Source organism: Lipomyces tetrasporus (genome assembly GCF_029532465.1).
Source record: "Lipomyces tetrasporus strain NRRL Y-64009 chromosome Unknown POJ06scaffold_5, whole genome shotgun sequence".
Lineage (NCBI taxonomy): Eukaryota > Fungi > Ascomycota > Lipomycetes > Lipomycetales > Lipomycetaceae > Lipomyces > Lipomyces tetrasporus.
In genome coordinates this window covers 421,781-447,017 of record NW_026611600.1, presented here as the reverse complement: position 1 = coordinate 447,017, position 25,237 = coordinate 421,781, and the positions used below count along the sequence as shown (strand labels likewise).

The window sequence follows — 25,237 nt, the reverse complement described above, 5'->3', positions numbered from 1 at the left end:
GCACATGTCGCTTTATACAACAACTCTTCTACTACTCAATCCAGATCCATATATCCCCATTGGCGGTGTGTACAAGCGCGTGATCCAGCAGGCTTTGCACGTCACATTACCGACTGGACAGCTTGACATTTTCGTAGCCCGTCCGCCCGGGTGTTTCGCCGAGACACACCATGTCGTCGCACAGTTATATATGATCGCTGGCGCAATGAAAGAGCTTGAGCAGAAGGAAGGAATTGATGTGCGAGTACTTCTTGAAGGCGTGGGCGGTTTCGATATTGCGGACGCAAGAAACAGAAGTTGGGAGGTCGTGGCCGTTGGAAAGGGCGGTAGATATCCCGGAATTTTAGGAGAGATGGTGCCAGCGGCTAACGAAACAGCAGATACGAAGTTACTCCCGATATTTATAGCCGAGCAGCACTCATCATGGTTTTCACCCGCATTACAAATTATTGTACTACCTATGGCGGACAGCATAGAGACTACTTCCGGCTTTTCTTCTTCAGTCACTGGGGATGACAACGGAGAAGGTGATACGGAGGTAGAAGCTCCTGATCTTGGCGAAGCAGGACTCGTTGTCGATTCTACGGACGAGGACGATGGTGGTGTAGAAGATAAAGGCGAGGAAGGCCAATATTCCGTTGTTGCGTGTGCGTACTGGCCTCATATTATCCGTGTCACTTATGCTAACGTCATTGTAGTGGGCGGCACATTCGACCATTTACATGATGGCCACAAGATTCTACTGACTATGGCAGGCTTTCTCGCCGGCGAGTCTCTAATTATCGGCATCACCGGTGAAGCTCTACTGCAGAATAAGAAATACAAGCAGTATCTAGAACCGTTCCCGCAGCGTTGCGCTGCAGTTCTGGAGTTCCTGGCCTATATTTACCCAACACTGCATGCAACTACGCACGAAATTAATGACGTGTATGGTCAGAGCGTGACAATCGAAGCTATTGACGCACTGGTAATTTCCGGTGAGACCAGAAAGGGTGCCAAGATGGTTAATGAAGAACGGAGGCGACGGGGCTTTCATTCTCTGAAAATCTGGGAGATCGGTGTCGTTAACGGCGACGCTAACAATCAGTGGGCGGGAAAACTGAGCAGTACAGATCTGAGGAAACGGGAGCATGAAAAGGCCGAGCTCTCCCAGAAGGCTCACCAGAAACTTGAATGACTGTCGGACGAAGAGTGTAGAATGACCTACAGACCGAAACGACTAGCTAGGAGACGGCAGAGAGGGCATACTATCGACTGGCAAGTCATGAAATGAAGCAACAAAGGGCATGCATAGGATATGAGTACATCCGTGGGAGTACCGGAGTGTGCTTCGCATCAGTATTGAAAAATTGCCCATTTTGACATTAGCGCGACATAAATGTTACGTTGACGTACTATTTGCTATATCGATCGTGGTGGACGTGTACAGACAGGTTTATTCCACAACTGTAGGGTTAGGTTCTCGCCGGTCTCCATTTATTTGGGTGCCGAAAGGACATGACCAATAATCTTTTTCTAGCGGGTATTAGCCCAAGACCCTAACCCGCAACCGTAGAACATTAGCCATTATAATGCTTGCCTGACCTTGGTCACCCGTCCATTCGATTAGTTTGTATTTTGCACACTTGCTTCCAGAAGACTTTGCCTAACAGAGCACCTTGCGTCGGCCTTGCTCTGATTAGGTGATAGGATATTGCGGATGGGCTCAAAATAACTTGTTTGATGAGAGCCAACGCAAAATTGGTAATTCGAGCAGTCGCGACGGATCATTCTAGGTAAGTTTGCATTTGCGTGCAATCCCATTCAGTAAATTTCATTGGAAGGGGAATTACGGAGCCGATGCGCACGGCATATATGATTTTTACATGTTTCGTTGTAATTTACTAGTGAAATTGAGTAGACCAATTCACACGTTTCCTTCTGTCAGATCAATTTCTTCAGTACACGGTACTAAAACTCTCGCAGTCAAATCGCTCCACCCATCATCAACCGGCTCGATATAATAGCTCCGTACATATAGGGATGCAAGTGTACCAGGACTTAACGCCGCCGACCTCGGTGACGCACTCTGTCGTTGCTCAATTTGTCACCGCGACGTCACCAAACCTGATCTTACTTCGTGCCTCGAAGGTCCTGCAAATTTTCGACTTCGTAAAGCACGAATCTCAAGACGTTGAGAGCCTCAGGACGACAGAACTAGATGGGCGAGTAGGTGAATCGAATGAGGATTTCATTGGCGATCTCGGCATCGAGCAGGCTGTCACCAGGCACCAAACCAAACTTGTTCTGCGAGCAGAATACGAGCTCAACGGCTTTGCTACTGGTCTCGAAAAAGTTCGCACAACGTCAGATTTGTCAAGAGACTTTATTCTCATTTCGTTCGAGACCGCGAAACTTTCGTTATTGACGTGGGATTGCGCACGGAATGCGGTGACTACCGTGTCACTGCACTACTATGAGAAGCAACGTGTCACTGCTTTAGTCAACACAGATAGCGCCGAGAACGCTTCGTTTTTAAGAGCCGATGTCAGTGGGAGTTGTGCATGCTTGAAATTTGGAAAGGACATATTTGCTTTTCTACCATTTACGCGGGACGACGTCGATGATATCTTTGATGCAGCGGCTACAAATGATGTCAGTGAAAAGAAGAAGACATTTTATCCGTCATTTGTCGTTCAGGCAGCGCGGCTGGATGAAGATATCTTTAACGTCATAGATACAACCTTCTTATATGAGTATCGAGAGCCAACACTTGCAATTTTGTATCAGCCGAGACGAACATGGACTGGATTAATTGAGCAGCAGAAAGATACGGTGTCACTTATTGTTGTTGCACTTGACCTTGTTCAACGTGCTTCCACGTCGATTCTCAGCATCAGCAACCTTCCATATGACATCGTTGCCGCGCTGGCGCTACCAGCTCCAATTGGCGGATCTCTTTTATTTGGTGCTAACGAGCTTCTACATGTCGACAATTCTGGAAGAACAGTTGGTGTTGCCGTAAATTCCGCCGCATTCGAAGCATCTGCTTTCGACTTTGTGGATCGATCTTTCTTAGAATTACGGTTAGAAGGAGCCAAGGGAACTTACCTACAAGACAACTTTGTGCTACTTCTTCTCGCAACAGGAGAAATGTATTTGGCGGAGTTTGCTATGGAAGGTCGCGCCGTTGAAGCGATTGAACTGCACAATGTCGAGTCGAGCGATAAGTTTGTGGGTACGGCAGCATCTACTATGAAAGTCATCCCCGGACGAAAGAAGGTTTTTGTGGGAAGTGAGAATGGAGATAGTGTACTTATATCATGGCGTAAGACTGGCGACAATGCCATTGCTGACAAGACTGACTCCGACCATGCGGCCGTGATTAAATCGAAGGACTATGAAGATGCAGATGAAGATCTATATGGCGCGTTTGAAATTGGCAACTCTGCCAAAGAAATGCATGGAATTGGCCTGTATGGTGATGAGGCGCCGTCCGAAGATGCGTATAAGCGGTTCGTCTTCTCAGTCCACGATACATTAGCAAATTACGGTCCGTTGGTTGACCTTGCAGTCGGCTCAGTCCAAAACTATGGCAGTGACTATCGCGCAGATACCGACACCTCTTCCAAGCTAGAAATAGTTGCTGCACGGGGAGGTTTATCCCAGTCAGGTGGTCTCAGCATTTTTAGAAGGTCGATATCGGCGTCTGTTATTGCCAGCTTCAATTTTCCGGATTGCCAAGCGCTCTGGACTGTTAAGGCTAAGAACAGGAATACGAAATCGATTGATACGGAACAGCTCGACAAATACCTAATAATTTCAAAAGCTGACGAGAGTCTTTTGTTTGATATCAGCGAGCAATTTGATCAGGTTAAGAATTCTGAGTTCGATCCTAAGGCATCCACCGTAGCTGTCGGATCAATATTAGATGGAACACGAATAGTTCAGATTTGTCGGACGGAAATTCGAGTGTACGATTCTGATATGCAAATTACTCAGATGCTTCCTCTTCCAGAGGATGACTATGATTCGAGCGAACCCCAGATAGTCTCGGCTTCCTTTGGCGAACGGGAGATACTAGTAGTATTGCAGAATGGCAAGGGATTGACATATATCGGAGATGAGGAGACTTTGGAGTTGATTGAAGTAGAGATTTTTGACGCACGCATGGTATGCTCTAACTAAACAACTATCGCAATGATTCACTAAGGAGCATAGAAATTTGCCGCCGGATGCATTGCCACGATACCGAACACATACTTCTCAAATTTGGAGCAAAATGGCACAAAAACCCGAAAACGGAAGCGCAATGAAGGTCAATCCGAATCTGCTAATTGTGATGCGCTCACGGGAATTGATCCTGTGGTATTCATGGTCACTAGCCATGGCGACTTTCAGGTCTGTGGTCGACGTCTGTCAATTTGCGTCAATGTCTAACACAGCCCACAGGTCTACCGTCTTACGGACAAGAAATTAATCTATGCTGTGTCACACATCGATGCACTTCCGCCTCTCATCGAGTCGCCTCGGCTTTCCAAACCATTGCAGCGACCGGGACCAAGCCGGCGCAAATCTAGTGCGGGGATCGTGCCTCACCTCCGTCTTTCTGACAAGGAATACCGGATAGCTGAAGTTATGTATGCTCCACTAGGCGATGCCGTCGATAAGCGGGACTATCTGCTTCTCCGCACAGAAGACAATGATGTTGTAGTGTATGAACCATTTCTCGCAGTTGAAAGAGACGGAGCCGTTGCGTTTAAATTGCGGAAGTTGCCGAAGACGGTAATTACACGATCACATGGTGATATTGCGAAGCCTGACTTCATGTCCGAGTCGCCGAGGGAAAGCGAAGCTTCGAATACTGAGCATGAAAAAGATAGCTCGAGACGACAGTGCATGGTCGCTTTACCTGATGTCAATGGCTTTGCGGCTGTATTTGTTTCTATCAGAGGATCCCGCGACCCTGACAGCCCAGTCGAAATACCGCAGCATGCGTCATACTGGATTTTGAAGACATCGAAATCACTGCCCAGACTGATCCCCTCTGCTAGTTGCGAAACGACATCTCTTAGCCCATTTCACTCGTTGACGGTTGATCGTGGATTTGTTTACCTCTCAGGAAAAGTGAGGTCGCCATTTAGATTGAGTAGATGAGATAATAACTTATATTATACAGGGTACTGTGCGGATATGTAAACTTTCAACTGATTTCGCCTTCGACGGAACATGGCCAGCAAAAAAGGTCACCATGGAAGACGATGTGCATGCGGTAACCTACCACCCGGCCCGATCGATGTATGTTGTCTCCACTTCGAAGCAGGTTCCATTCAGTTTCAAGGGTGATTCTGAAGAAAGAGATGGCGACGTTGGCGAGCCCGAATTTCCAGCCATGGTAGATCAAGGCTCCTTAGTGCTTGTATCCCCTAAGTCATGGATACCAGTTGACGCATATGAGTTTGAGGCTGCCGAGGTTGCGTTGGTCGTCAAGACCGTGCGTCTCCAAGTATCTGAGAATTCTCAGGTACGTCGCCAATATGTAGCTGTGGGCACCGGCGTATTTTTTGGCGAAGATTTACCTGCGAAGGGATATGTCTATATTTTTGAGATTATTGAGGTCGTTCCCGAACCTGGTAAGCCCGAGAATAACCATAAGCTCAAGTTAATCGTGAAGGAGGACGCTCGTGGAGTGGTCAGTACACTCTGCGATGTGAATGGCTATCTCCTTGCGGCACAAGGACAGAAGGTTATGGTTCGTGCTCTCCGAGAAGACAATTCCTTCCTTCCCGTTGCGTTCATGGATATGAACTTATACGTATCGGAAGCCAAAAGTATCAAGAACATGATCCTGATGGGAGATGTCATGAAGAGCGTCTGGTTTGTCGGGTTCTCAGAAGAACCTTATAAGATGCAGCTCTTTGGGAAAGATTTGCAGAGAATCGAGGTTGTTGCGGCAGAGTTTGTCGTCGATGGTGCAGTTCTGCATTTTGTGATTTCTGATACGAAGAGGAAAATCCATATTTTGCAGTATGATCCGGAAGACCCTAGGTCGTTGTCTGGTCAGCGCCTAATTCGGAAGTCTGACTTCTTTACTGGCCATGATATTGAATCGTTTGTCATGGTCCCGAAATCGCGGCTTGCCAACGATTTGACGGTAAACTCGGACACTGTGATGGAAACAAACGGAACAAATCCGTCCGCGGCTCGAAAGGACCAGTATATGGCGATCGCTTGCACACGAGCAGGAAGCATTGCTGCGGTTCTCCCTGTCTCGGAATCGAAGTATAGACATCTCGTTTCGGTTCAGCAACAGCTCACAGACAAGATTGAACATGTGGCTGGCTTGAATCCGAGAATGTATCGAACATTATCAGCGACCCCAGACCTCAACAGCGCAGGTACACGGGCTGTACTAGATGGGAATCTGATATTCAAATTAGAATCGCTTTCCCTTGAGCGCCAATTGGAGGTTTTTGAAAGGGCTGGAAAGGGCTCGGAGCAAGAGATTCGACAGCACTTGATAGAGTTAGATAAGGCATTGAGTTATATGTAGGTGGAATTCCAAGGTCACATTATCTAGTGCGAATGTATAATTAGCGGCGGCAGGTTTTGGGAAATAAGAGAATGCACAAGAGAGTCATTAATCAATCTGTAAAATCATCAAAACTTTTATCCCTAAATGAAGAACGCCGAATGCATAAGCTTAGTGGTTCGATGCAGACACTACAGCAGCTGATCCTATAACCCAAGTAAAAGCAAACCCGCTCATGTACATATCACGCAAAACCAGTCTTCGATCCAAGAAAACATAATATACACAGACACCATCTAAATCTTCTGCTTTCTTCTCTTGACTGGTACTTTGACCAACACCTCTTCCTTCTGCTCGGCTGGCTCCACCATCTCCATAGAATACTCATCGATTTCTTCTTCAACAACGTTTGCCACAGGTCGTACTCTGGGGATAAGGCCGCCTTGTTTGAGTAGCTCCTCGTTCTCTGCAACCAATTTTCTGTCTTCCTCGCGTTGCTTGGCTTTGTTCCCGCGCATTCGGTTCTTGTAGAAAGCGCGCTCGCGTTTAGCACGGATCTCTGCCACACGTTGCATGGTCTTGAGCGTAACGGCAACTAATTCACGATTGTATCTGACAGGAACATTACGGCGAGCAGCAAACGTAAGAGTAGAATCGACGACCATCTCTTTGCCTGCGGATTTGCGGAAAGCCTTTGTCCAACGAACTTTTCTGGGGTTTCGCTTCATCTTGAAATTCTTGTGGCATTTTGATCGGCTGCACGGAAACGTTAAACTAGACCCCCCTATAGGCAACAATAAAGGCTTACCAGAATCTGAATTCTTTGGCGTCATTACGAACAAACATGATACCGTGACCGGGCTACATATTTGTTTAGAGACTTCAGTCATGAAAAATATTGATGATGACACTCACGTAAACCGGTGACGAGCAGAAATGACAACTATTAATCCTCATTGTGGGCCACCCCTACAATTTATACAAAACAAGAGGAATTGAAGATCTCTCGCGAGGGTACAAGAAATAGCAAGCGCAGCAAGAAAAAATTCGGGAAGCTCATCGGTGGTTGGGACTTGGGAGCTGGATAAGTTACTTACCCTAACCAATATGCCACTATGCCATCACAGTCTGCAGTTAAGCGGTAAATCCATAATCTGCTTGGCAGATATGTCAACTTAACAAATAAGCTAAAGTAGTAATAATTCCTATTCCACTCTAGTCTGGACAAATTTGCTAACGTGATCAAGGTTAGCTCAGTTTGTGACGATAGAGTGACGTCTCGACCACTGCGTGGGACATCCGTGGCCAGCGATAACTGGTGTTCAAAAACAGTTTACTGTCTTGCGACGTATCAGTTCTGAATTGAAGATCGACTTAAATTCGGGATAAATATATATTAAAATATTAAAGCGCTCGGAGTTAGCAGCGAAAATGTCCGCCGTACGGACAGCATTTGTTTGGATCGCCTTCGGAGTGGTATGCGGAATACTGGCCGCGATATCAATACTGTTTGTATGTACCTGCCCATGAATAGCTTGCCATTAGTTATAATGAATAGGTTACATGGGATAAGTCGCTAACGGGATTTTAGACGAGGCTATATACAAAGAAGTATGAACGAGATGCATTTGTGACAGTTGTTTCAATATTTTCGATATCGGTTGTGTTAGCAACGGCATGTTTATTACCGGTGGATATTGCGATTGTTAGTCAGACGAATGGAGTTATGGATCCGGTTAGTGATTCCTCTGAGTGGGTTTTAGTGACATTAGAATATGTTGACCTGTCTATATAGGGGCTCACAGGGTCAGAGTTGGCCGTGAAGATAGGTGAGTTGCAGCAAGTCGGTAATTAGACAGAGAGCAGTTTATACTAATTGTTTTGTAGTATACTACCGTATGTGTTCAAGCTACTTAAGAGTATGTGGCAACGCAGTTATTGACAGGTCCTAGTTCTCTACTCAGTGGACGCCTTCTTAATTCTTATTCTCATTCCATTCACTTACTTCTGGTAAGCCTTTGATATACTTAAGAAGAGCAATAGTTAACTCTTTCCCAAGGTTTGAAGAGTGGGATGACGAATCGACTACCGGTGGCCGAATTCGTGGGGCGCTAAAATACTCTCTCATCTTCGTCGCCATCGCGGTAATTCTTTTGATTCTTGGGCTGTTCATTCCATATGCTCGTGGTGTCAGAGATGAAGACTATGACTTCGTTTACTTCCGTCAATTGTTGACAGAGAACCGTATGATGCCGATTATGCTGATTACTGCTGCAGTATTAACCACTTTATAGGCGGGGAGCGTGCATTGACATTTATCATTGGTGTGCTACTTTGCCTCGGTATCATTGTCTACGTCATTTACACAGCTATCGGATTCGCTGTGTTGCCGGTTCTGTGTATGAAGTATCGACCAAACTTGGCTGATGTTGAACTCGATGATGCCCGCGTGGCATTGGAGCTCAACCGTGAGAAGCAGCGAATGATCGAGGCACGTTACGAGGGGTCAAGTGTTCAATGGAGTGTCAGAGATAAGCGAGCGTATGAGACACTTCAGCGTGAAGAGCGTACTCTTATTCGCAAGGTCAGAATCAACAGTGGAACGTATCATTGGTACAAGCCGAGATGGCTGGTGAAGTCATTCCGCTTCGTTGCTCGCCCTGTAGTTATTGTAATTGGTGTCTTCTTGATGCTATTTGGACTCGTCATCATTGCGTCTCTGCTCATATCAATGATCGACCATATCATGAACACTACCTGCGGAACGCGTTGTGGATACTTGTTGTCGAAGTCCATGATTCTGAACCCTATCAATGAGATCCTAAGATTGGCCTCAAGGGTACGAGTCGTTGTGCATTATAGTATTATTAGTGCTAATAGAATTTTAGGCTTTCCCTGCGGATTACATTTTGACGTTATTTATTATTGTCTGGCTGTTTGTGTCTACTGTGATTGGTCTGTCATACTTCAGCATCCGACTTGTATGGTTCGTCTTATTTCGAATTCAGCGTGGCAAGACCGATCCTCAAGGCTTGCTACTTGGTACAGCCATGTTGATGGTATCGGTGATTGCTCTTAACTATTCGTTCACGAGCATCATTGCTCCAGACTATTCTCGCTATGGCAGTCAACAATTCTGCAACTACTCGGTTGATGGTATCTACGGCCTTGTCGGACAATGTGAGAACTATCCGGATCAGCTTGTCTCCTGTGCCGAAGCCAGTACGAGGCTTTTTACCCGCACCTTCGATAACATTGATCAGCCTGATCTTCTTCTGGAACCGCCTACAGCTTACTACAATATCACAACATACTTTAATCAAGTTTGCAGGCAGACTATGGTCTCCACATTCATTGATCGTGTGGTAGTCAACTATCCATGGTTCGGTTTGTTTTCTTTCTGGGCTCAATTCGGTTTTATTGGAGTGTTTTTCATCGCCGTCATTGTTGCCATTGTGCGACGGCCGTCGTGGAATAGCTACGACGCGGATGACGACGATGTCGACCGTCCAGAGGAATCTCAAGGCCTGCTGAGTCGGACGCGCGCGAAATGGACTAACAGACTCAACTCGACCTGGGATGACTTGACCACTCGCGCGCGGATTGCTGACCAAGCAACGCGACTGTTCACTGGTAATTTGGAATAAGTGACTGGGTTATCCAATTGGATTAAGAAGTATATCTACGTGGGCATGATTGTGATACCCATAGACAACGAAACTGATACGCCTATCTAAAAGTACGGAAGGTATGCATAGGCGCTACAAAATATGATGCTGGGGCAAGACAATAACGTTCACTCTTATTATTATTTATTTATTTATTTAATTGTTTAAATTTGTTATTGAATGATTCATCTATTTAATTGGATAAGTTCTATGAGAATGGGAATGGGGTTTACATCGGGTTTCAATTATAGAATGGCAGCTTGATTTTCTGGTTAATTTTATTTGGCTTAGGTTAAGGCTGTGGTGTTTGCAATGAATTGTAGTTTAGCTCTTTCGACCGGGTGGTATACTCCAGATCGACCACGTGTCTACTTCCCTGTTAAATTGCCTGATTGAACTCGAATGCTACGGAAGTAGGTTGGGCATCATCATCTGAATGCATGTAGCTGAGGCTTGCCTCAAGAATAAAATTACGCGAAACAAGACTACTCACAAACAAGTCACATTCCTTCACACGCTCACGTGTCCTATCAACGAATTCACTCAGAACGTGCAAAATAAGCAGATCCTCGCACTATCTGACCATACATACTGTGAAACTACGATGTTGAGATCCCATTTAACGCGTACTGCCATTTGACTTCTTGACACGTTTCCGCCTATCAGTGTCGTCGCCCTGATCGTACTCATCTTCTGCGCCATCGTCAGGAATGGCATCGTTACGCTGCTTTTGCAGGTACGACTGCCAGGCTGCAGAATCAGGTTGGACGACAACGTACTCGCCATTCTCGTCGACTCTAAGCTTATCCCCCGATAACGCTGTCCCGTCAGTTCCGACAATCTCGTCTTTACTGACTGTCTTGAGAAAAGACTTAGGAATACCAGTTGTTCGTTTCATTCGACGGTGTTCCCAGTTGGGATCGTTGTTCGTAGGGCAATTTTGAATCCAATGACCTATAGAGAGTGTCATTATAATAATTTCAAAATCTAAACCTCGGAGACTTGCTTACCTTTCTGACCGCATCTGTAACAGACGTATCCAGGTGGTGGCGGATGATCTGGCGCCGGAGGTCTTTGTCGCTGATTACTGCTTGAGCGCCCGTAGACTGGAGTAGCACTGGAGGGTCACACGTTAGCGTCGCACAACAAAATCGCTCTTCTATACGTTGTAGACTTACCTGGCCATCTTTTCTTGGGTATGCGTCCAACTTTCTGATTGAGCTTGGAACATTGCATTTATCATATCTTCCTCTGACGACGATTCGCCGGGGCCACGTCTCTTAAAAGCTTGCTGCTGAACAGCTGAGGACGGTGATGAGCCACTTTCATTCGCTTGACCCGCCTGAAATCGCTTATAATCAATCGGAACAAGACCTGGCTTTCGAGACCCGGGAGTAGGAGCAGGAAGAGATGTTAACGGAGCCGGTGCTCTTGCACTCACATATCGTGAGCCTGTACCACGACCGAGCTTTGCTGGGGGCTTCCTTCGCGCGACGACGGAGGATGACCGTGACAGAATTTCGGAGTCATCTTCATATTCTAAGACACAGGTGTTAGCAGCTAGATACATCACAAAACGTAATTTGTTCAAACGCGGACCAAACCAATTAACACACCTTCATTCGTATCAGCATTGTAAATTGACAGATCAAAGTCCATGCCATCGCCCAATTTGTTGGCTAGAATAATCTCCCTCTTGAGATCGAAAACAGAGATTCCAGTACCGTCAAAAGTGACTCTCAGAGGTTCGCGTTGGGACCGGAACTTATAATAGACGAATGATGACATAGTTTATGTTGATAAATTTGTAAGAGCGATATGATAGTACCTAGAGACGCAACTATGGCTAGGAACATAAAACTTCAGAATCGCTCTTATAGCTTGTAGTTGAAACTCCAGCAAATCTGACTATATGCTAAATGGCCTGCGAATATCGCCTTTCTCTACTATAGGATAGCGAAAGACGTTCTCTTTTTCCTTTGTCTTAAAAAATTCTCTTTGTACTAATGTGACTAGAATGCAGAAGAAAAGCTTGGGGACAAAGATCAAACAACAAATCTTAACTATCCTTTATTATAGTCTAGTATGAAACGATAAATATGGAAGAACAAAGTCCGCATAGCAAGATCAACGAAAGGAACTGTGGCGAACCACTTTCGACTCTCGGTTGTCTGACTTGCCAATACACGGAACGCGAACTTCAACGCCAGTCGAGCAACTAGCAACCGACAATTATAGACAGTTAATTAGTTATAAGCACCAACCTTTAGGTATATCTGTTCGTGCTCTCCGTTCAATCCGACTCGTCTACCAACACTGCGCCACCCACTGATCCTTTCGACAGCTTAGGAGTTTCGTAGCACCCGCACTACTAAAAAACAAAAAATATTAGTCAATCTCCGATTCGGATATGATTGAATCGACGTTGGAGACGAAGAATTTCGAATGGTCGGCCTGTCAAGTGCGGAGGGAACAAGCGTAAGGGACGAATACAGATCAATTAGTCGAGACGTTCGGGGAAGCCTTTAGGAAAGAGTGTACAGCGATATCAATAATGTCGCTAACTTTACGATTCTAAATGTTGCACATTTTATGGCTATACACCATAAGTTGTAATATAATGATCGGTGGCGTTTACGGATTTAACCGCTTGATTGTATGCGCCTTTGTCCGTTGTACCGAAATACCCTAAACCTGACTAACCTGACTGGTCGCTGTTGAGCTGTGGTTAGATGAATGGATGGCGCTAAGCCTCATTTAGAAATGTAATGAGTAAATATGAACCAGTTCGTCCGGGTAACCTCATCGTTAATTTAACATGCGTCAAAATTGCTAATTTAGCGCGAAGTTTGTCCCATTGTGGTTAGGCACAATAAACAAACCATCGCAGAGCTGCTACATCATGGTTTTTCGCAGACAGTCTTTCTTCTCCACTTCTTTCTTATTCCTACGAATTGATTACACCGTCTCCGTAAAGCTTCTTGCTTTTGTCCCTCGTTTTTGATTTTTGTGGTTAGGTTCTGTCATTCGTTACTAGTCACTCGTTTCAGTCACTCTTTTCTTACGCTCATTTGAACACGCTTTGGTGAGTCCGCACATTTGGTCTATAATCCTGAATGGTATGGACGGTATTAATTAATAATTAGGCCATTTATTGTTATATCTGCTACTTCGCATTCTACAAAAATGAAGTTCTCGTTCGCTTCTGTCGCCGTCCTCGTATCGCTCTGCATCGCAGTGGTTGCCGGCCAGGAGCTCACCTCTACCGTTACTCAGACCCGTACTTCGTACCAGACGGTTATTGCGATAGTTACTATCACGGCCACTACGACTTCGTGCAGCACTACTTCGACTACCGAGGAGTCGACGACTACCTCTACCTCTACAACTACCATTGAGGAGTCCTCGACCACGTCTACTTCAACTTCCAATGAGGCTTCCATCCCGGTTAGCTCCACCGTTACTTCCACTTCGCTCGAGTCGAACTCTAGTGTTATTCCATCATCCTCTTCACCATCTGAGACGACCGCTGAGCTTACAACTACGCTCACCACTACGATTGCGATTCCCAAGACCAGCACCATCTACCTTACCAGTTCCGTCGCGCCCACCACCTCCATCTTCACTCCTGCCTGGAACTCCACCGTCACAACATTGGCCTCCGTTGCAACGTCTATCCCCAGCTGGAACGCTACCGGTAATGCGACATACTCTGCTACTGGTACTGCGAGCATGCCCACTTTCACTGGAGCCGCTTCCTCTGGCAGATCAGGCTCAGGCCAGGTCGCCGCTGTCGTAGGTGCTGCAGTTGCCGGTGCACTCCTCGTCATTGCCTAAATGGCACTTAGAATGAGCCTTGCTACGTTATTTCTTCTAATCGCCAGTCTACGATATTATTCTTGATTTACCTTGTCATTTTCGTTTATGTCTACGACGTCTTATGAATTATTATGGAATCGGGAATTATTTTACGGACCGGTCGGGATTTACGAGTTTTTGTCTACCATTATGCTATACAAATATCCTTGGTGCTTTACGAATTAAAGTATATTATTTTAGTGCAGCATTGCGACCTACCCACCATTCCTCTTTGGGACTGGCATAGCTACCCATCCGTACAACATCTGTCAAGGCGGTGAAGTGGCACGCAGCCAGAAATCGCCGGTTCTCAACCTCGTCCTTGACAAAAGCTCTAGTTCAACCTAATCGTGCTGATTGTCATAACTTGGAAGAGAGTACCTGTGGGCCTGTGGGCTTAAATTTTTCGCCTGCGTCGCGTGGCAGATCCTAATTTGGACACAATTTTCCAAACGGCATGACCCCTTCCGTTGGTGAAGTTGTCCCGGCAGAAACAAAATTCTGCCACGTACTCACGGTCAGCCCACCAAAGTAGTCAACAGCCACAGAACAAGCGAGTTGCCGACATGCAAATATGCCATATTTGCAGCCTGCGTGTTGTTCTACTTGTTGTAGACAGTGGGCGCCCTGTGAACACGAAAATAAGTAATAATTAAGCTAGTCCCAAAGAGGAGTACGAATGGGGTCACAACAACTCTCCATATGATATTAATATGTGTATAACACACCATAACTTAGTATAACCAAGTAGATTGAACTTTAAAACAACGTTCATGATTATGACGATTTCTGCATGTTCATGCAGATCTTAAATGCTAGTAATACACCAATGAATCCAATCTCATGACATAAAAAACTAAAATATCGATAATTCCGAAGCACACGAAATGCATCCTATCCCAAAAATTTGTAACGTGTCCCACATCCCAATTATGCGCAATCATTTCCGCTCGTTACTCGTTACTGCTGAGCTTGTCACAGTTATATCTCATCGCAAATTACCACCACATCATCTAAAACATTGGTCTCCCATTTTTGTCTCGCTCCAACCCGCCACGCGCCCAAGGTTCATCAGCTAGGCGATCATCGTCCTTGACAGCCTGCGCCAAAGGTACTAGCTCTGAAGCAGTACTGCTATCATCCCATGGAGTACTGTGTGAGCCTGCCGCCCTCGTCGATGTGCTGCCAGGTCCATGTGCCAAAGGCTCATATTCACTAATAGCGACACCGATATTGGCGCCTGACAACGCCGAATCACGACTGCCTTTAAGCTCAAGGTTATAACTATCTTTGAGCAAACCAGACTTTGACTCGCCAAGAGGCTGCAGTTCTGTCTCGTCGACAACCGATTTCTGCTTGGGACGGAAATTCTTCTGGAATAGCCCAATAATTGCCTGGACGATTATGAGCACGGCCAGAACAACCGTTAACGCAGCCTGAATGACAATGAGGACTATTCCTACAATGGTCGTGGTCTCAGCCTGAACACCCAATTCCTCCACGAAAACCAAGACGCACGCCAGCGAGGCTACTCGCACGATGGAGATGACGGCATTGATAATATTGCCGGAACGATTATTAAACGGCCGTAGTGCGAATAAGACCAAGACAAACACGACTTCCAAAGCCAGCTGGCCGGCAACTTGGAGTAGACCATGGCCATCTGCAAGAGCGATAAAGGCACTCCTTCCAAATGATATCGCGGTAATCATAATAAAGAACCACCAATAGCGAGACTTAAACTGCCCGTAGAAAAGTCCATAACGACGGATCCAGGGTTTGTATTCGTAAAGCTCATCAATATTTCCGTCCTTCGAAGCCTTACGGGCGATCAAGAATATGCGCAGTGTGAATCCACCTAGGATGGCAGTAAATATTCCGAGAGTAATCGCTGCGAGTAGCAATGACGCCCATGAGTCACCTAGCTTGAACTGATAGAGACAATATAGTACCCATGTACCGTAGAGGATCAAGATCACTCTCACAATCGTGGAGCCCATGAAAAGCCAATATCGCTGGCGGAATGACTCCAATGACTTAGATAAGGAGCCAAAATTTGACCAAAATTCCAGAGCAATACGGAACAGCAAGATGGCGATTATAATAACTCCCAAAATAATCGCAAAGAACATAAGGACAGTCATGAATGTATTGGCGTTTGGAAGCATGAGATGCTCAACATAACGAGCAATACCCTGAACTGTTGTCAAAACACGGACTCCTGTACCGCCATTTGCCGTTGTACTATTGCTATCTGAGAAGTCAATGCCATCAAGCGTAAAGCGTCTTATCAATTTAGCAGTGCTATCATCGTAGGCAGTATCATTGATCAGAATAATGGCCCCAGTGCCGTAATCGAGAATAGTTGACGACTGCACGATCTCCCAAGAACTCAACGTTGTGTTGCCACCTGTCTTTGATCGGAAAGTATCAACCGCTTTCTGCATACCAGACCAGGGGATCATACACAAAGACCATCCGAAATTTTGTGAGAACGACTTATACACTGTAGGATACTGAACCGACATCATACCGTTCATTGCCATACTCTGTGTCCAACTAACGACATCTGCAAATCCAGGAGAACTCCCACCTGAGACACTGCCCGAGGTGGCCATAGTTTGGGTAAACATCGTCAGACCCGATACAGCAAAAGCGACACCTGCAATTGCCGCAGAGGCGTACGTTACTGAGTTCTGACGAGTGGTCTTGCCATTCGAAATAGAAGACTGAAAGCATCCAATTTCCTCCTGCGTCTCTGTGTTGTCCAGGGTCAGCTTTGCGTACCCGTCGAGGTCGGGCACACTGAAAGCAATCGATGGAATTTTCGACGCGTATTCGCTGGGTATTGCAACGGAACCATTAGCAGCAAACGTGCCCGCTGGAATGGGGCACAGTTGATCGATACCATAATCGCACGGATCAAATGAGTAATCAAACCGATTAACGCCGTATGCAGACACCGAAATACTTGCTGGTAGAATTTTATTAGTACGAATCCATCGTTCTCAAGTGAACAATACCTACCAGAAATATTCTGCTTTTCCGTCGATGTACCGGCAAGATCGAACGTAATATTTTGAGTCTGCTTTGAGTAATAGACGGAAAATTTTGACACAATAACCGTAGCGTTGATATCGTCACAGGTATAGAACGTACTCGTGCCGATTGTATCGTCAGCCTGAGCTAAACTCGAGGTCCCAAGAATCGCTAGCGAGACAATCGCTAGTAACAAATGCATCTCTGATGTGCCGTGAATGTGTCTGCTCGCGCGACGACGAAAATCGAGGCAATATGTTACGAAACTGATGGCGATGGACTCGCCTAGTTCATTCAACGGAGCTGTTGTGGACGAAAACCAGCTGAACCAAGGGGAAGACTTGACTTGCCCCTTGCGACGCGCTTCGCGGATTGTCTGCTGTGTATACTCGAACGTATTTCAACCTGACGTAAGCAATAGCGATCGACTTAGGGAATCGTTAGACATAAAGGTCTATAAAAGTACTTCGGCAAGTAGAGCTTTGGTGGAGCTGGAACCAGTCGCGGCTGGGTGATGTGTGCTACTTGTTGCCTGGAACGTGCATCTTTTGCTACTAAAATTAAAGTAGACACGCGCCTCCGCTAAGTGTGTTCGCCACGCACGCGAGTAAACACACGAGGTTTATGCTTACCATTCCAAGGGGTGAGTACCGGATAAAGTTTTTATATTGTCTTGCACGAGGTCAAACCCTTACCGCAATCTAGGGCTCAACCCTACGACAGTCACGGCCATCGCATTTCATCCGAATCAAGATCGACCCACCGTTGCCAGCATACCAGATGTGGACGTTGTGGGACGTACACGCTCGTTTGCGATCTCACGTATCTATACCGACAATAAATCATCAACATTTCCTAGACCGGAGTGCTTTTTTATCAGTACTTAGAAAAGCGCAGCGATGGTCAGTATCTTTTTATTTCCCTGTTTTGTCCCAGTTTCGTCAATGGCAATGTATTGGCTCTGTCATATGTTGGCTAGACATTGGCAGAATATCAGTGTTGGTGTATTGGATCAAAAGTACTGACATGCAGACCAAGGCCCCAAAGACTAAGAAAACTCAAGAGTCCATTAACTCTCGATTGGCGCTCGGTAAGGGATTATGTCATTTGCCATCGAGACAAGAATGATTCATCTAACAACGGCAATGTAGTCGTCAAGTCCGGCAAATACACGCTTGGATACAAGTCTACTTTGAAGTCTATCCGAACCGGCAAGGCTAAGCTTGTTATCATTGCTGGCAATACCCCCCCACTTCGCTCTGCTGAGCTTGAGTACTACGCAATGCTTTCAAAGATCAATGTGCACCACTTCCAGGGCGGCAACAACGAACTCGGAACTGCTGTCGGTAAGCTCTTTAGAGTTGGGGTTCTTGCCATTATCGATGCCGGCGACTCCGATATCTTAACCACGCTTGCGTAAGTGGTGGTGTTCGTTTTCGTTTTCATTTTCCATTTATGTTGCTGTCGCTGTCAATTGTTAATTGTCAACCCTATGTAGCATTATGGAGGTCGCGTTAGTGGTCAAAAGTTTATGTATTATACTTGGTACGTTATGTAATTAGCCAGATGGTAAAATGGGATTTGATTACGTTTTGCGGACATAATTTCGGCTCTGCATGATTGGGCTGCAGGTACTGGCCGCTGGCAGGAACCCCTTGCAAGTGATGCAAAATGTCATATGCTTTGTAAGCACCGGTTTGTCAATGGCTCCCACGGGTGTCATGCCCAATATATTTCGTAAATGTTTATTCCGTAATAAAGTGAAAATCGAAATTCGCTGGCTGGTCATCTCATCAATGACAACGATGACCGATTGGACCTTGTGAGACAAGGGACCATCTCTCCATCCTTTATATTCTGCAACAAGTGTCATACAGAATGGAACAGATATCTGAACGCGGCTCGGAACATTGCGTGGATATTTTGGTGGATGCGAGTCCATGGTGAAGGTTGACCGCCATGGTTCGGTAGACGTAATCGTTGATGCACGCAGTATATTCGGTGGACTAGGGTTGACCCTATCGGGACTAACCTTTAACCACCATATGGAAACCACATAACAATAATGTAATGTAATGTTGATGTCGTTGCAGATCGGTTGGCAGACAAATAGGAAAAAATGTGCCTCATGTAGTGCCTCATGTAAATAATTGTGAATATGTAGTCAGTTATTATACGGCGTGTCTAATCTTATCGGTGGGTTAGAACATAGGGGATGCGAACCGGATGAAATGTTAATTGCGTTGGAGAGAGTTTGGGACTACCACACAACGCCAACGGCGTTCCTTTACAACGCCCCACCGAGGCAATAAAATAAGAGAATGATACCGAGGAGATTGGCAACCATAGGAGCCAACTGCTCAGATTTAATATGCCGAGTTGCATCAGTGACAAGCGGCGAGCTGGCTCGTAATCGTCTTGCATTACGAAGTCTCAATAATCGGTGGTCTTTCCATTCGGTAGGGTACAGATACAGGCTATTGGACAATGACCAAAGTACAATGCGGCATTATGCTACAGCACCGAATAATTCTAGAATGAATCAGTCTGGTAGCATGAAGCATGTGAGCAATGCGGCCAGTAAAGTTACGAACCGCGCAGAAAAGAAGTCTGTTTCTGATGTTACCAAGGAGACAGTCACTGCGGAAGACGGAGAGAAATACGAGGTCATAAAGGTAGAAACAAAAGTCCAACTAACAGAAATTCTTAAAAAGCTTCCCCAAGAGACACAAGTTATGGGCTCAAAAGGCAGCACTAGCATTTCAGAGCTTCTACAGCGAGCAAATCAAGGCAAGCCAGCAGTCGGAGCCGCAGCAAGTGCTGGCGGTACGCCAGTAAATTTGAGCGAACAAATAGAACAAAATTTAATCAGCAAGCGGCTTAAAAAGCTGGAAGGTGAAGAGAAAGAGGAGCCTAAGTTACCGCGCAAGGGACTGGGTGCCGGCTTCGCCATTGTGGCAATTTTGACGATAGTGCAAGGAGTGCATACGTTTGCTCCAGAGGATTGGGATCAGCGCTTTGCAGTCACCATTCCAGAATCTCCGCTCGGTGCTACAGTTAAGCTGAATCCTATTGCGATGATCTTTAATGTATTCTCGCCTGCAAATGCATCCGAATGGGTTCTTAACACATTTGTCGGTTTCTACACTTTTCGGGTGTTGGCTATCGTGTTTGGGAATCCTGTCACAGTAGCCCTCGGTATCTTAGCCGGGGCGTGGGCAAATAGGACAATGCTCTACGAGGCTGAAAAGTTATACGTTAAAATAATAGAGAAGGAGACTTCCGATGGAGGTATCGTGGAGGAAAAAGTGAAGTACTGCAAGGGGCTGGACAAGGCAACGTCCAATACAACTTTTATTTTTTCATTGGGTATGTCGTACTATTGCCTGTTGGTCTTATCCGGATTTTAACAACTTACATAGCTGCCTTTGTTGGCTGTATATTCCCGAACGCCCTCGTACCTCTAATTGGACCATGTCCTCTAGTTGCCCTCCCAATTATGGGTGCTCTGTAAGTACTTTCCATCTGACAAAGTCCACTCATCTAACAAGACATCTAGGTCGGATGGTGTCTTCCTTATTAGGCTGAATCGGACGGAACCGGCCCCAGGCGAGAGTAAAAATATATTGGTTCGAGCAAGCCCAGATTATTTTGGCCATCTGTATGGACTGCTTGGCGGCGTAGTGCTGTGGTTTGCGATGGCTAGATGGACGTCAGCAGGGAAGCAGCTTCGTGCTCAAAGCAGGTCCTTCCAGTATTTGATGTCGAAAATGTTCCTGCCACTGTCGGGTCCAAGTAAGGCCAGAAAGTGGAATATTTTCTCATGACTAGCCTGGACCATGTTATTTGCACATAGACATAGACAATGGATATACTATTCATATAATGACTAACGACAGTTTCTGTGAACAATGCTCCCTGCTACATGATTCCAAAGAGTTTGCTCTGACGACAGTTCAAGATGCATTCGCTGCTGCACAGTCGCTGGTAATCGTGGTCAACAGGGGTTGGATGTGCCTACTTATCCGTGGAGCTGCAGAACGTTTACGTCATTGTCCGTGCGATCACGTGACTCCGGTTTCTTTAGCCAAACGCATTTTCGGTTCAGTGTCCGCATCATCAACGATTCCTTACGGCGATTGTCGCGTAAGATTGATCTCATGGCGGAGTCACTGACCATGGATTATGGACTCGGAGACGCTCGCGATGGGTCGGTAGGCTCATCAGAGAGCGACGTTTTCAATGGTGATCGTCGACTATCGCCGTCACCATCCTCAACCGCAATTGAAAGCAGTCGCATAGGAGATGTATCTGGCACGTCAGTTGGCAACGGGAATCGAAGTGGTAGCAAAGATCGGGTGCATAGGTTATACCGGTGGACCAGTCCCGCAGATCAGGACGATGAGACTCGTGTGAACCGGTCAGCTTCATCGTCGACTCGATTACAGCTTAGATCTCTTCCCAGCAATATTTTAGAGACTCTTGTTACGTTTTTGCCGCAAGGCAGTCTGAAGACAATGGCGGAGACTCATTCTTTATTTCACACGCTTGTGATTCCAACGCTCTATAGTCATCCAGAATTTAAGAATCCCGATTCTTTGAATCGCTTTCTTCGGACAGTCTCCCGCAACCGACTACTTGCGGACAAGGTCCACACTATTGATTTAACTATAAAACTTGACGTGGACCATATGTCACGCAAGCACGTATTTTCAGAGACCGAGATTAGCTGGAAGCGGTCGATTCACGCTGAAGCTGGTAACAAACTTCTTGCTGCGCCTGATGTATTGGAGCGTATATTCAACAATTGTACGAAGTTGCATGATATTACAATATACGGTCATAATCTCACTCCCGAGTTGCTTGAGGTATTACAGGTTTAATTAGTTACTCGATGTGAAATGGTCTAACTGGTGCCGACAGATTTGTGCGCCGAACTGGTCGGGTTTGAACCGATTACGCATTATTGCTCCGTCACCTAATTTTGGTGATCAAGCTATTCTTCATGTGACCCATCATTCCAAAAAACTGAGAAAGCTGGAAATTGAAGGTGTGTCTAACCTTGTTGGTTCGTGGAAATTGATGACATAACCAACTCTTTCTAGGACCTTTCAATGCTCCAGCGCGTATGATGCGCATTCTTGCCTCACGCTTTCGAGAGCTTAATACTCTTACGCTTTCAACAGCAATGGCTGCACGAGATGTAGCCAGCTCTGTGACCTACTTCAGCAAGAATTTGACAAACTTGAGTCTTATCTCCGTCCCAGAACTAACTGATTTCAGTTTGGAGCAGATTATGGATGGTAACTGGAAGTTAGAGCGGATACGCGTAATTGGATGTCCACGTATATCAGTGAGAAGTGTTACTCTCATTCTCGCACGCCGAGAGCTAGTAGAATGTGATATTCGGTTGGCAGGAAGAAGTTCACCACCAGAAAAGCCAATTGCTGGCGCCGCAGCTGCGACTAATGACATGATTGAAATTGGATCTAGACAGCTCACTCATCTGACGCTGGCAAATATTCCGCGAGTGATTCCTCCAGTCCCTGTTTCGGACAGGCTCTCCCTCCGAGCGTGCAATAACAAGGATGTCTTTCCGCTTTTGACCTGTGGTGCATCTCGCATAGAACTTGTTGACTTCAAGATCGATCCTGTACGACTTTTTAGCATTGTTGCACAGCGATTCATGCAAATAAATGTAAATTTGCAACATCTGGTCCTGGGTACGGTGGATGGTGAAATTACGCCTAAAATGCTGGTTGAATTCATCTCTAAGACTCCTAGTCTCGCAAGGTTATTGATCAAGTCTGACATTGAACTGAATGGTATTTCCGAATACACATCCGCCATACTAGATGAAGAGTGGCTCGAGTTCAACCGAAGGTCGCTCCGAAGACTATATGACTTAAAGAATATGAAGTCATATTTTGTCAAACCTGCTGATATCTCAGTTCTAGCTAGTAAGCTTCAGGTCCCTCCAAAGGTTCTGTTTGAGGCATTGAGGGATACTTGCGAAGTGGTAACTGGCAGTTTTGAGGCAAAAGTTATTCAGGAAGATGCAAAAATGCCCCAACCAGGAGATGAGGTTATTGACTTGCGAACTCCAAAGGACCGATTTCTGGAACGGAAAATGAAACCAGAATCACCGAAGCCAGACTCGGCACGCCCTGCGGTACCACTACCGGGAGCACGAGACGACATCGCGGTTACTGCGCCTGCTCTTATTCCCACCCCCGCTCTCATCCCAACACCTGCCCTTGTTCCTACTCCAGTACAGCCAGCCCAGCCGCAATTTCCTGTGCCGAAGCGGACTGAGACAACGACAAGTCTTCTAGACGAAGTTGAAGATGAGAAAATTTCACAAGAAAGTTCGAGACCGATTCCATTCTTACAAGGTTATCCTGCGATTTCGTCAGGCGTCCAATCGGTAGGATTCCATCCTAGAGCTCCATTATCGACACCCCATCTGGCACCAACTGAGAAATCTCCCTCAGCGTCCTACAACCTACAGCCAGTCATTGTCCAGCCGGCTGTTGTGCCGACCGAAGCGCCGAGTGAGATCGATCTGTTGGGTTCTAGTAATGAAGACGAGGCTACTGCCGCTACGGTTAGCAGTACCTCGCCAATGTTAGATAACATGATATCCGCATTGGATGTGGAAGTTGATAGTGATGTCACGAAGACTTCAGACCTAATTAGTGAGGTTGATGACCAGTTGGCGAAACAGTTGGAGTCGTCGCAAAATATAACACAAAGCCAGACCGACCAGGCTCCAAGAGAGACTATCTCGTTACCGCCACCGTCTCAGATGAAGCCGAAGAAGAATATATTCTTTGATTCTGATGCGGAAGAAGATGAGTTTGATTACCAAGACGATATGCCAACAGGCGCAAACTACGGTGTCCATGCTGAAGACCGAAATAGCGGGTCTGTGCATCAGGATGATTACGACGATTACTGGGAAGCTCCTAGATCTGATGGGGAGAGCTTTAACGGAGACGAGATTCGTGGACGACAACCCGATCGGGGACCACCTGCGAGTAGTTTATTCTCATGGGACGAGTATGATCGAGTCTACGGGCCGACTCGTGTAGATGGAGAGGAGGAGGTAAACGAGGTTGAGGAAGGTCAGCGGGCTGAAGAGGAGGCATATCACAAGCATTCTGGAACTAGCGGCAGTCACGCTGGCAAGTCGTCTGGATGGCAATCGTGGATTAACAATGCCGAGGGGCTGGTGTCTTCAGGACAGTCTGAATTGCGTCCCAAGCCGGAGCTTGATATGGACGATGCCGATGGAGACGAAGAGGAGGAGCGTCGACGGAGAGAAGATGAGGAAAGGTTTAATGACGAGCAAGAACAGCGATATGTCGAGCGTCGCAAACAGGAGACATTGGTAGCCGATGCAAGAGAGCGAATCTACGATGACTATGACAATTACGCTGTGCCTGATGTTGCTCCGGGAGAATTTGATGAAACAGGAAGACGTAAGTTCTCGTTTGCTTGAACTGAAGGGGTCTACTAAATTGATTGCATTAGCGACCCTCGAGGCAGTGTCAATGGCTATTGAAGACCAATTTGAAGCCAAAGAAAGTTGGGATATCGAGCCACGAGACGCACGGAGTATTTGGCAGGAGAGCTATACAGAACTGGAGAAGCGACGATACTCTTATGAACGCGAAATTCCGATGCCTCCTAAGAAAAAATTGTCGAAAGCACAGAAGTTGAGAATGGGCGGGCGACCGATAGATACGTACATTCCTGAGCCTCGGAAACTTGATATCAAATCCCGACCACAGCTTGTCAGTGCGCATTCGTTTACTTCCAAGCTATCCACGATTACGCCTCAGTCTAGTCAACAACCGGACGAGCAAATGATGGATGGCGAGGATGATAGGGATATGAATGGTGACGATCTTGTCTACCCGAGCTCGACTAATGCTCAAGCAGCACAGACGTCCTCTTACGTGCCGTTCAATACGGCGAATATTGAGGCCGAATTCGTTGACAGCAGAGGGGTTGGATACGACGACTACGAATAATTCGTTTTGTGCCTAAAAAGGTGTATTTTTGTAACCTATATTGGATTTTGTATAATTCTGTACCGTAGCTTGTATATAATTCAAGTGTTTTCTGATTATGGGTCCACAAATTTCTATGCGCA

General features: G+C 46.1%; 10 protein-coding genes across 10 annotated transcripts; 7 read left to right on the top strand and 3 right to left on the bottom strand.

Annotated features, from left to right (window-relative positions):
* Positions 1 to 4: 4 nt before the first annotated feature.
* POJ06DRAFT_267935 (uncharacterized protein) lies at positions 5 to 1,177 on the top strand (the record flags this gene model as incomplete). The annotated part of the gene is made up of 3 exons (XM_056189274.1): positions 5 to 326; positions 381 to 647; positions 699 to 1,177. The coding sequence occupies 3 exons, from the start codon at positions 5 to 7 to the stop codon at positions 1,175 to 1,177; spliced, it is 1,068 nt and encodes a 355-aa protein (XP_056043788.1).
* A 431-nt stretch (positions 1,178 to 1,608) lies between these two features.
* On the top strand, positions 1,609 to 6,619 carry POJ06DRAFT_252380 (CPSF A subunit region-domain-containing protein). Its single transcript, XM_056187524.1, has 5 exons — positions 1,609 to 1,775; positions 1,966 to 4,152; positions 4,201 to 4,380; positions 4,432 to 5,106; positions 5,159 to 6,619. Exons 2-5 carry the CDS (start codon positions 2,023 to 2,025, stop codon positions 6,530 to 6,532), a joined length of 4,359 nt encoding a protein of 1,452 aa, XP_056043787.1. The 5' UTR covers positions 1,609 to 1,775; positions 1,966 to 2,022; the 3' UTR covers positions 6,533 to 6,619.
* POJ06DRAFT_252375 (ribosomal protein L24e-domain-containing protein) lies at positions 6,620 to 7,568 on the bottom strand. The gene is made up of 3 exons (XM_056187523.1): positions 7,427 to 7,568; positions 7,320 to 7,372; positions 6,620 to 7,267 (listed from the first exon to the last, which is right to left on the bottom strand). The coding sequence occupies exons 1-3, from the start codon at positions 7,466 to 7,468 to the stop codon at positions 6,808 to 6,810; spliced, it is 555 nt and encodes a 184-aa protein (XP_056043786.1). The 5' UTR covers positions 7,469 to 7,568; the 3' UTR covers positions 6,620 to 6,807.
* A 258-nt stretch (positions 7,569 to 7,826) lies between these two features.
* On the top strand, positions 7,827 to 10,633 carry POJ06DRAFT_252373 (uncharacterized protein). Its single transcript, XM_056187522.1, has 8 exons — positions 7,827 to 8,023; positions 8,103 to 8,246; positions 8,307 to 8,340; positions 8,399 to 8,407; positions 8,464 to 8,521; positions 8,571 to 8,755; positions 8,806 to 9,350; positions 9,400 to 10,633. The coding sequence occupies exons 1-8, from the start codon at positions 7,943 to 7,945 to the stop codon at positions 10,156 to 10,158; spliced, it is 1,815 nt and encodes a 604-aa protein (XP_056043785.1). The 5' UTR covers positions 7,827 to 7,942; the 3' UTR covers positions 10,159 to 10,633.
* A 165-nt stretch (positions 10,634 to 10,798) lies between these two features.
* POJ06DRAFT_197391 (DWNN domain-containing protein) lies at positions 10,799 to 11,967 on the bottom strand (the record flags this gene model as incomplete). Its single annotated transcript, XM_056185072.1, has 4 exons — positions 10,799 to 11,133; positions 11,190 to 11,296; positions 11,358 to 11,718; positions 11,796 to 11,967. 4 exons carry the CDS (start codon positions 11,965 to 11,967, stop codon positions 10,799 to 10,801), a joined length of 975 nt encoding a protein of 324 aa, XP_056043784.1.
* A 1,398-nt stretch (positions 11,968 to 13,365) lies between these two features.
* On the top strand, positions 13,366 to 14,016 carry POJ06DRAFT_267930 (uncharacterized protein; the record flags this gene model as incomplete). The annotated part of the gene is made up of 1 exon (XM_056189273.1): positions 13,366 to 14,016. The coding sequence occupies one exon, from the start codon at positions 13,366 to 13,368 to the stop codon at positions 14,014 to 14,016; it is 651 nt and encodes a 216-aa protein (XP_056043783.1).
* Positions 14,017 to 14,746: 730 nt separating this feature from the next.
* POJ06DRAFT_101818 (uncharacterized protein) lies at positions 14,747 to 17,391 on the bottom strand. The gene is made up of 2 exons (XM_056183922.1): positions 17,065 to 17,391; positions 14,747 to 17,011 (listed from the first exon to the last, which is right to left on the bottom strand). The coding sequence occupies exons 1-2, from the start codon at positions 17,276 to 17,278 to the stop codon at positions 15,051 to 15,053; spliced, it is 2,175 nt and encodes a 724-aa protein (XP_056043782.1). The 5' UTR covers positions 17,279 to 17,391; the 3' UTR covers positions 14,747 to 15,050.
* A 404-nt stretch (positions 17,392 to 17,795) lies between these two features.
* POJ06DRAFT_252367 (50S ribosomal protein L30e-like protein) lies at positions 17,796 to 18,677 on the top strand. The gene is made up of 3 exons (XM_056187521.1): positions 17,796 to 17,978; positions 18,115 to 18,166; positions 18,228 to 18,677. Exons 1-3 carry the CDS (start codon positions 17,976 to 17,978, stop codon positions 18,494 to 18,496), a joined length of 324 nt encoding a protein of 107 aa, XP_056043781.1. The 5' UTR covers positions 17,796 to 17,975; the 3' UTR covers positions 18,497 to 18,677.
* A 720-nt stretch (positions 18,678 to 19,397) lies between these two features.
* On the top strand, positions 19,398 to 20,813 carry POJ06DRAFT_290217 (uncharacterized protein; the record flags this gene model as incomplete). The annotated part of the gene is made up of 1 exon (XM_056190333.1): positions 19,398 to 20,813. The coding sequence occupies one exon, from the start codon at positions 19,398 to 19,400 to the stop codon at positions 20,484 to 20,486; it is 1,089 nt and encodes a 362-aa protein (XP_056043780.1). The 3' UTR covers positions 20,487 to 20,813.
* Positions 20,814 to 21,070: 257 nt separating this feature from the next.
* On the top strand, positions 21,071 to 25,219 carry POJ06DRAFT_101733 (uncharacterized protein). The gene is made up of 4 exons (XM_056183921.1): positions 21,071 to 21,944; positions 22,000 to 22,126; positions 22,182 to 24,560; positions 24,613 to 25,219. The coding sequence occupies exons 1-4, from the start codon at positions 21,237 to 21,239 to the stop codon at positions 25,113 to 25,115; spliced, it is 3,717 nt and encodes a 1,238-aa protein (XP_056043779.1). The 5' UTR covers positions 21,071 to 21,236; the 3' UTR covers positions 25,116 to 25,219.
* Positions 25,220 to 25,237: the final 18 nt, after the last annotated feature.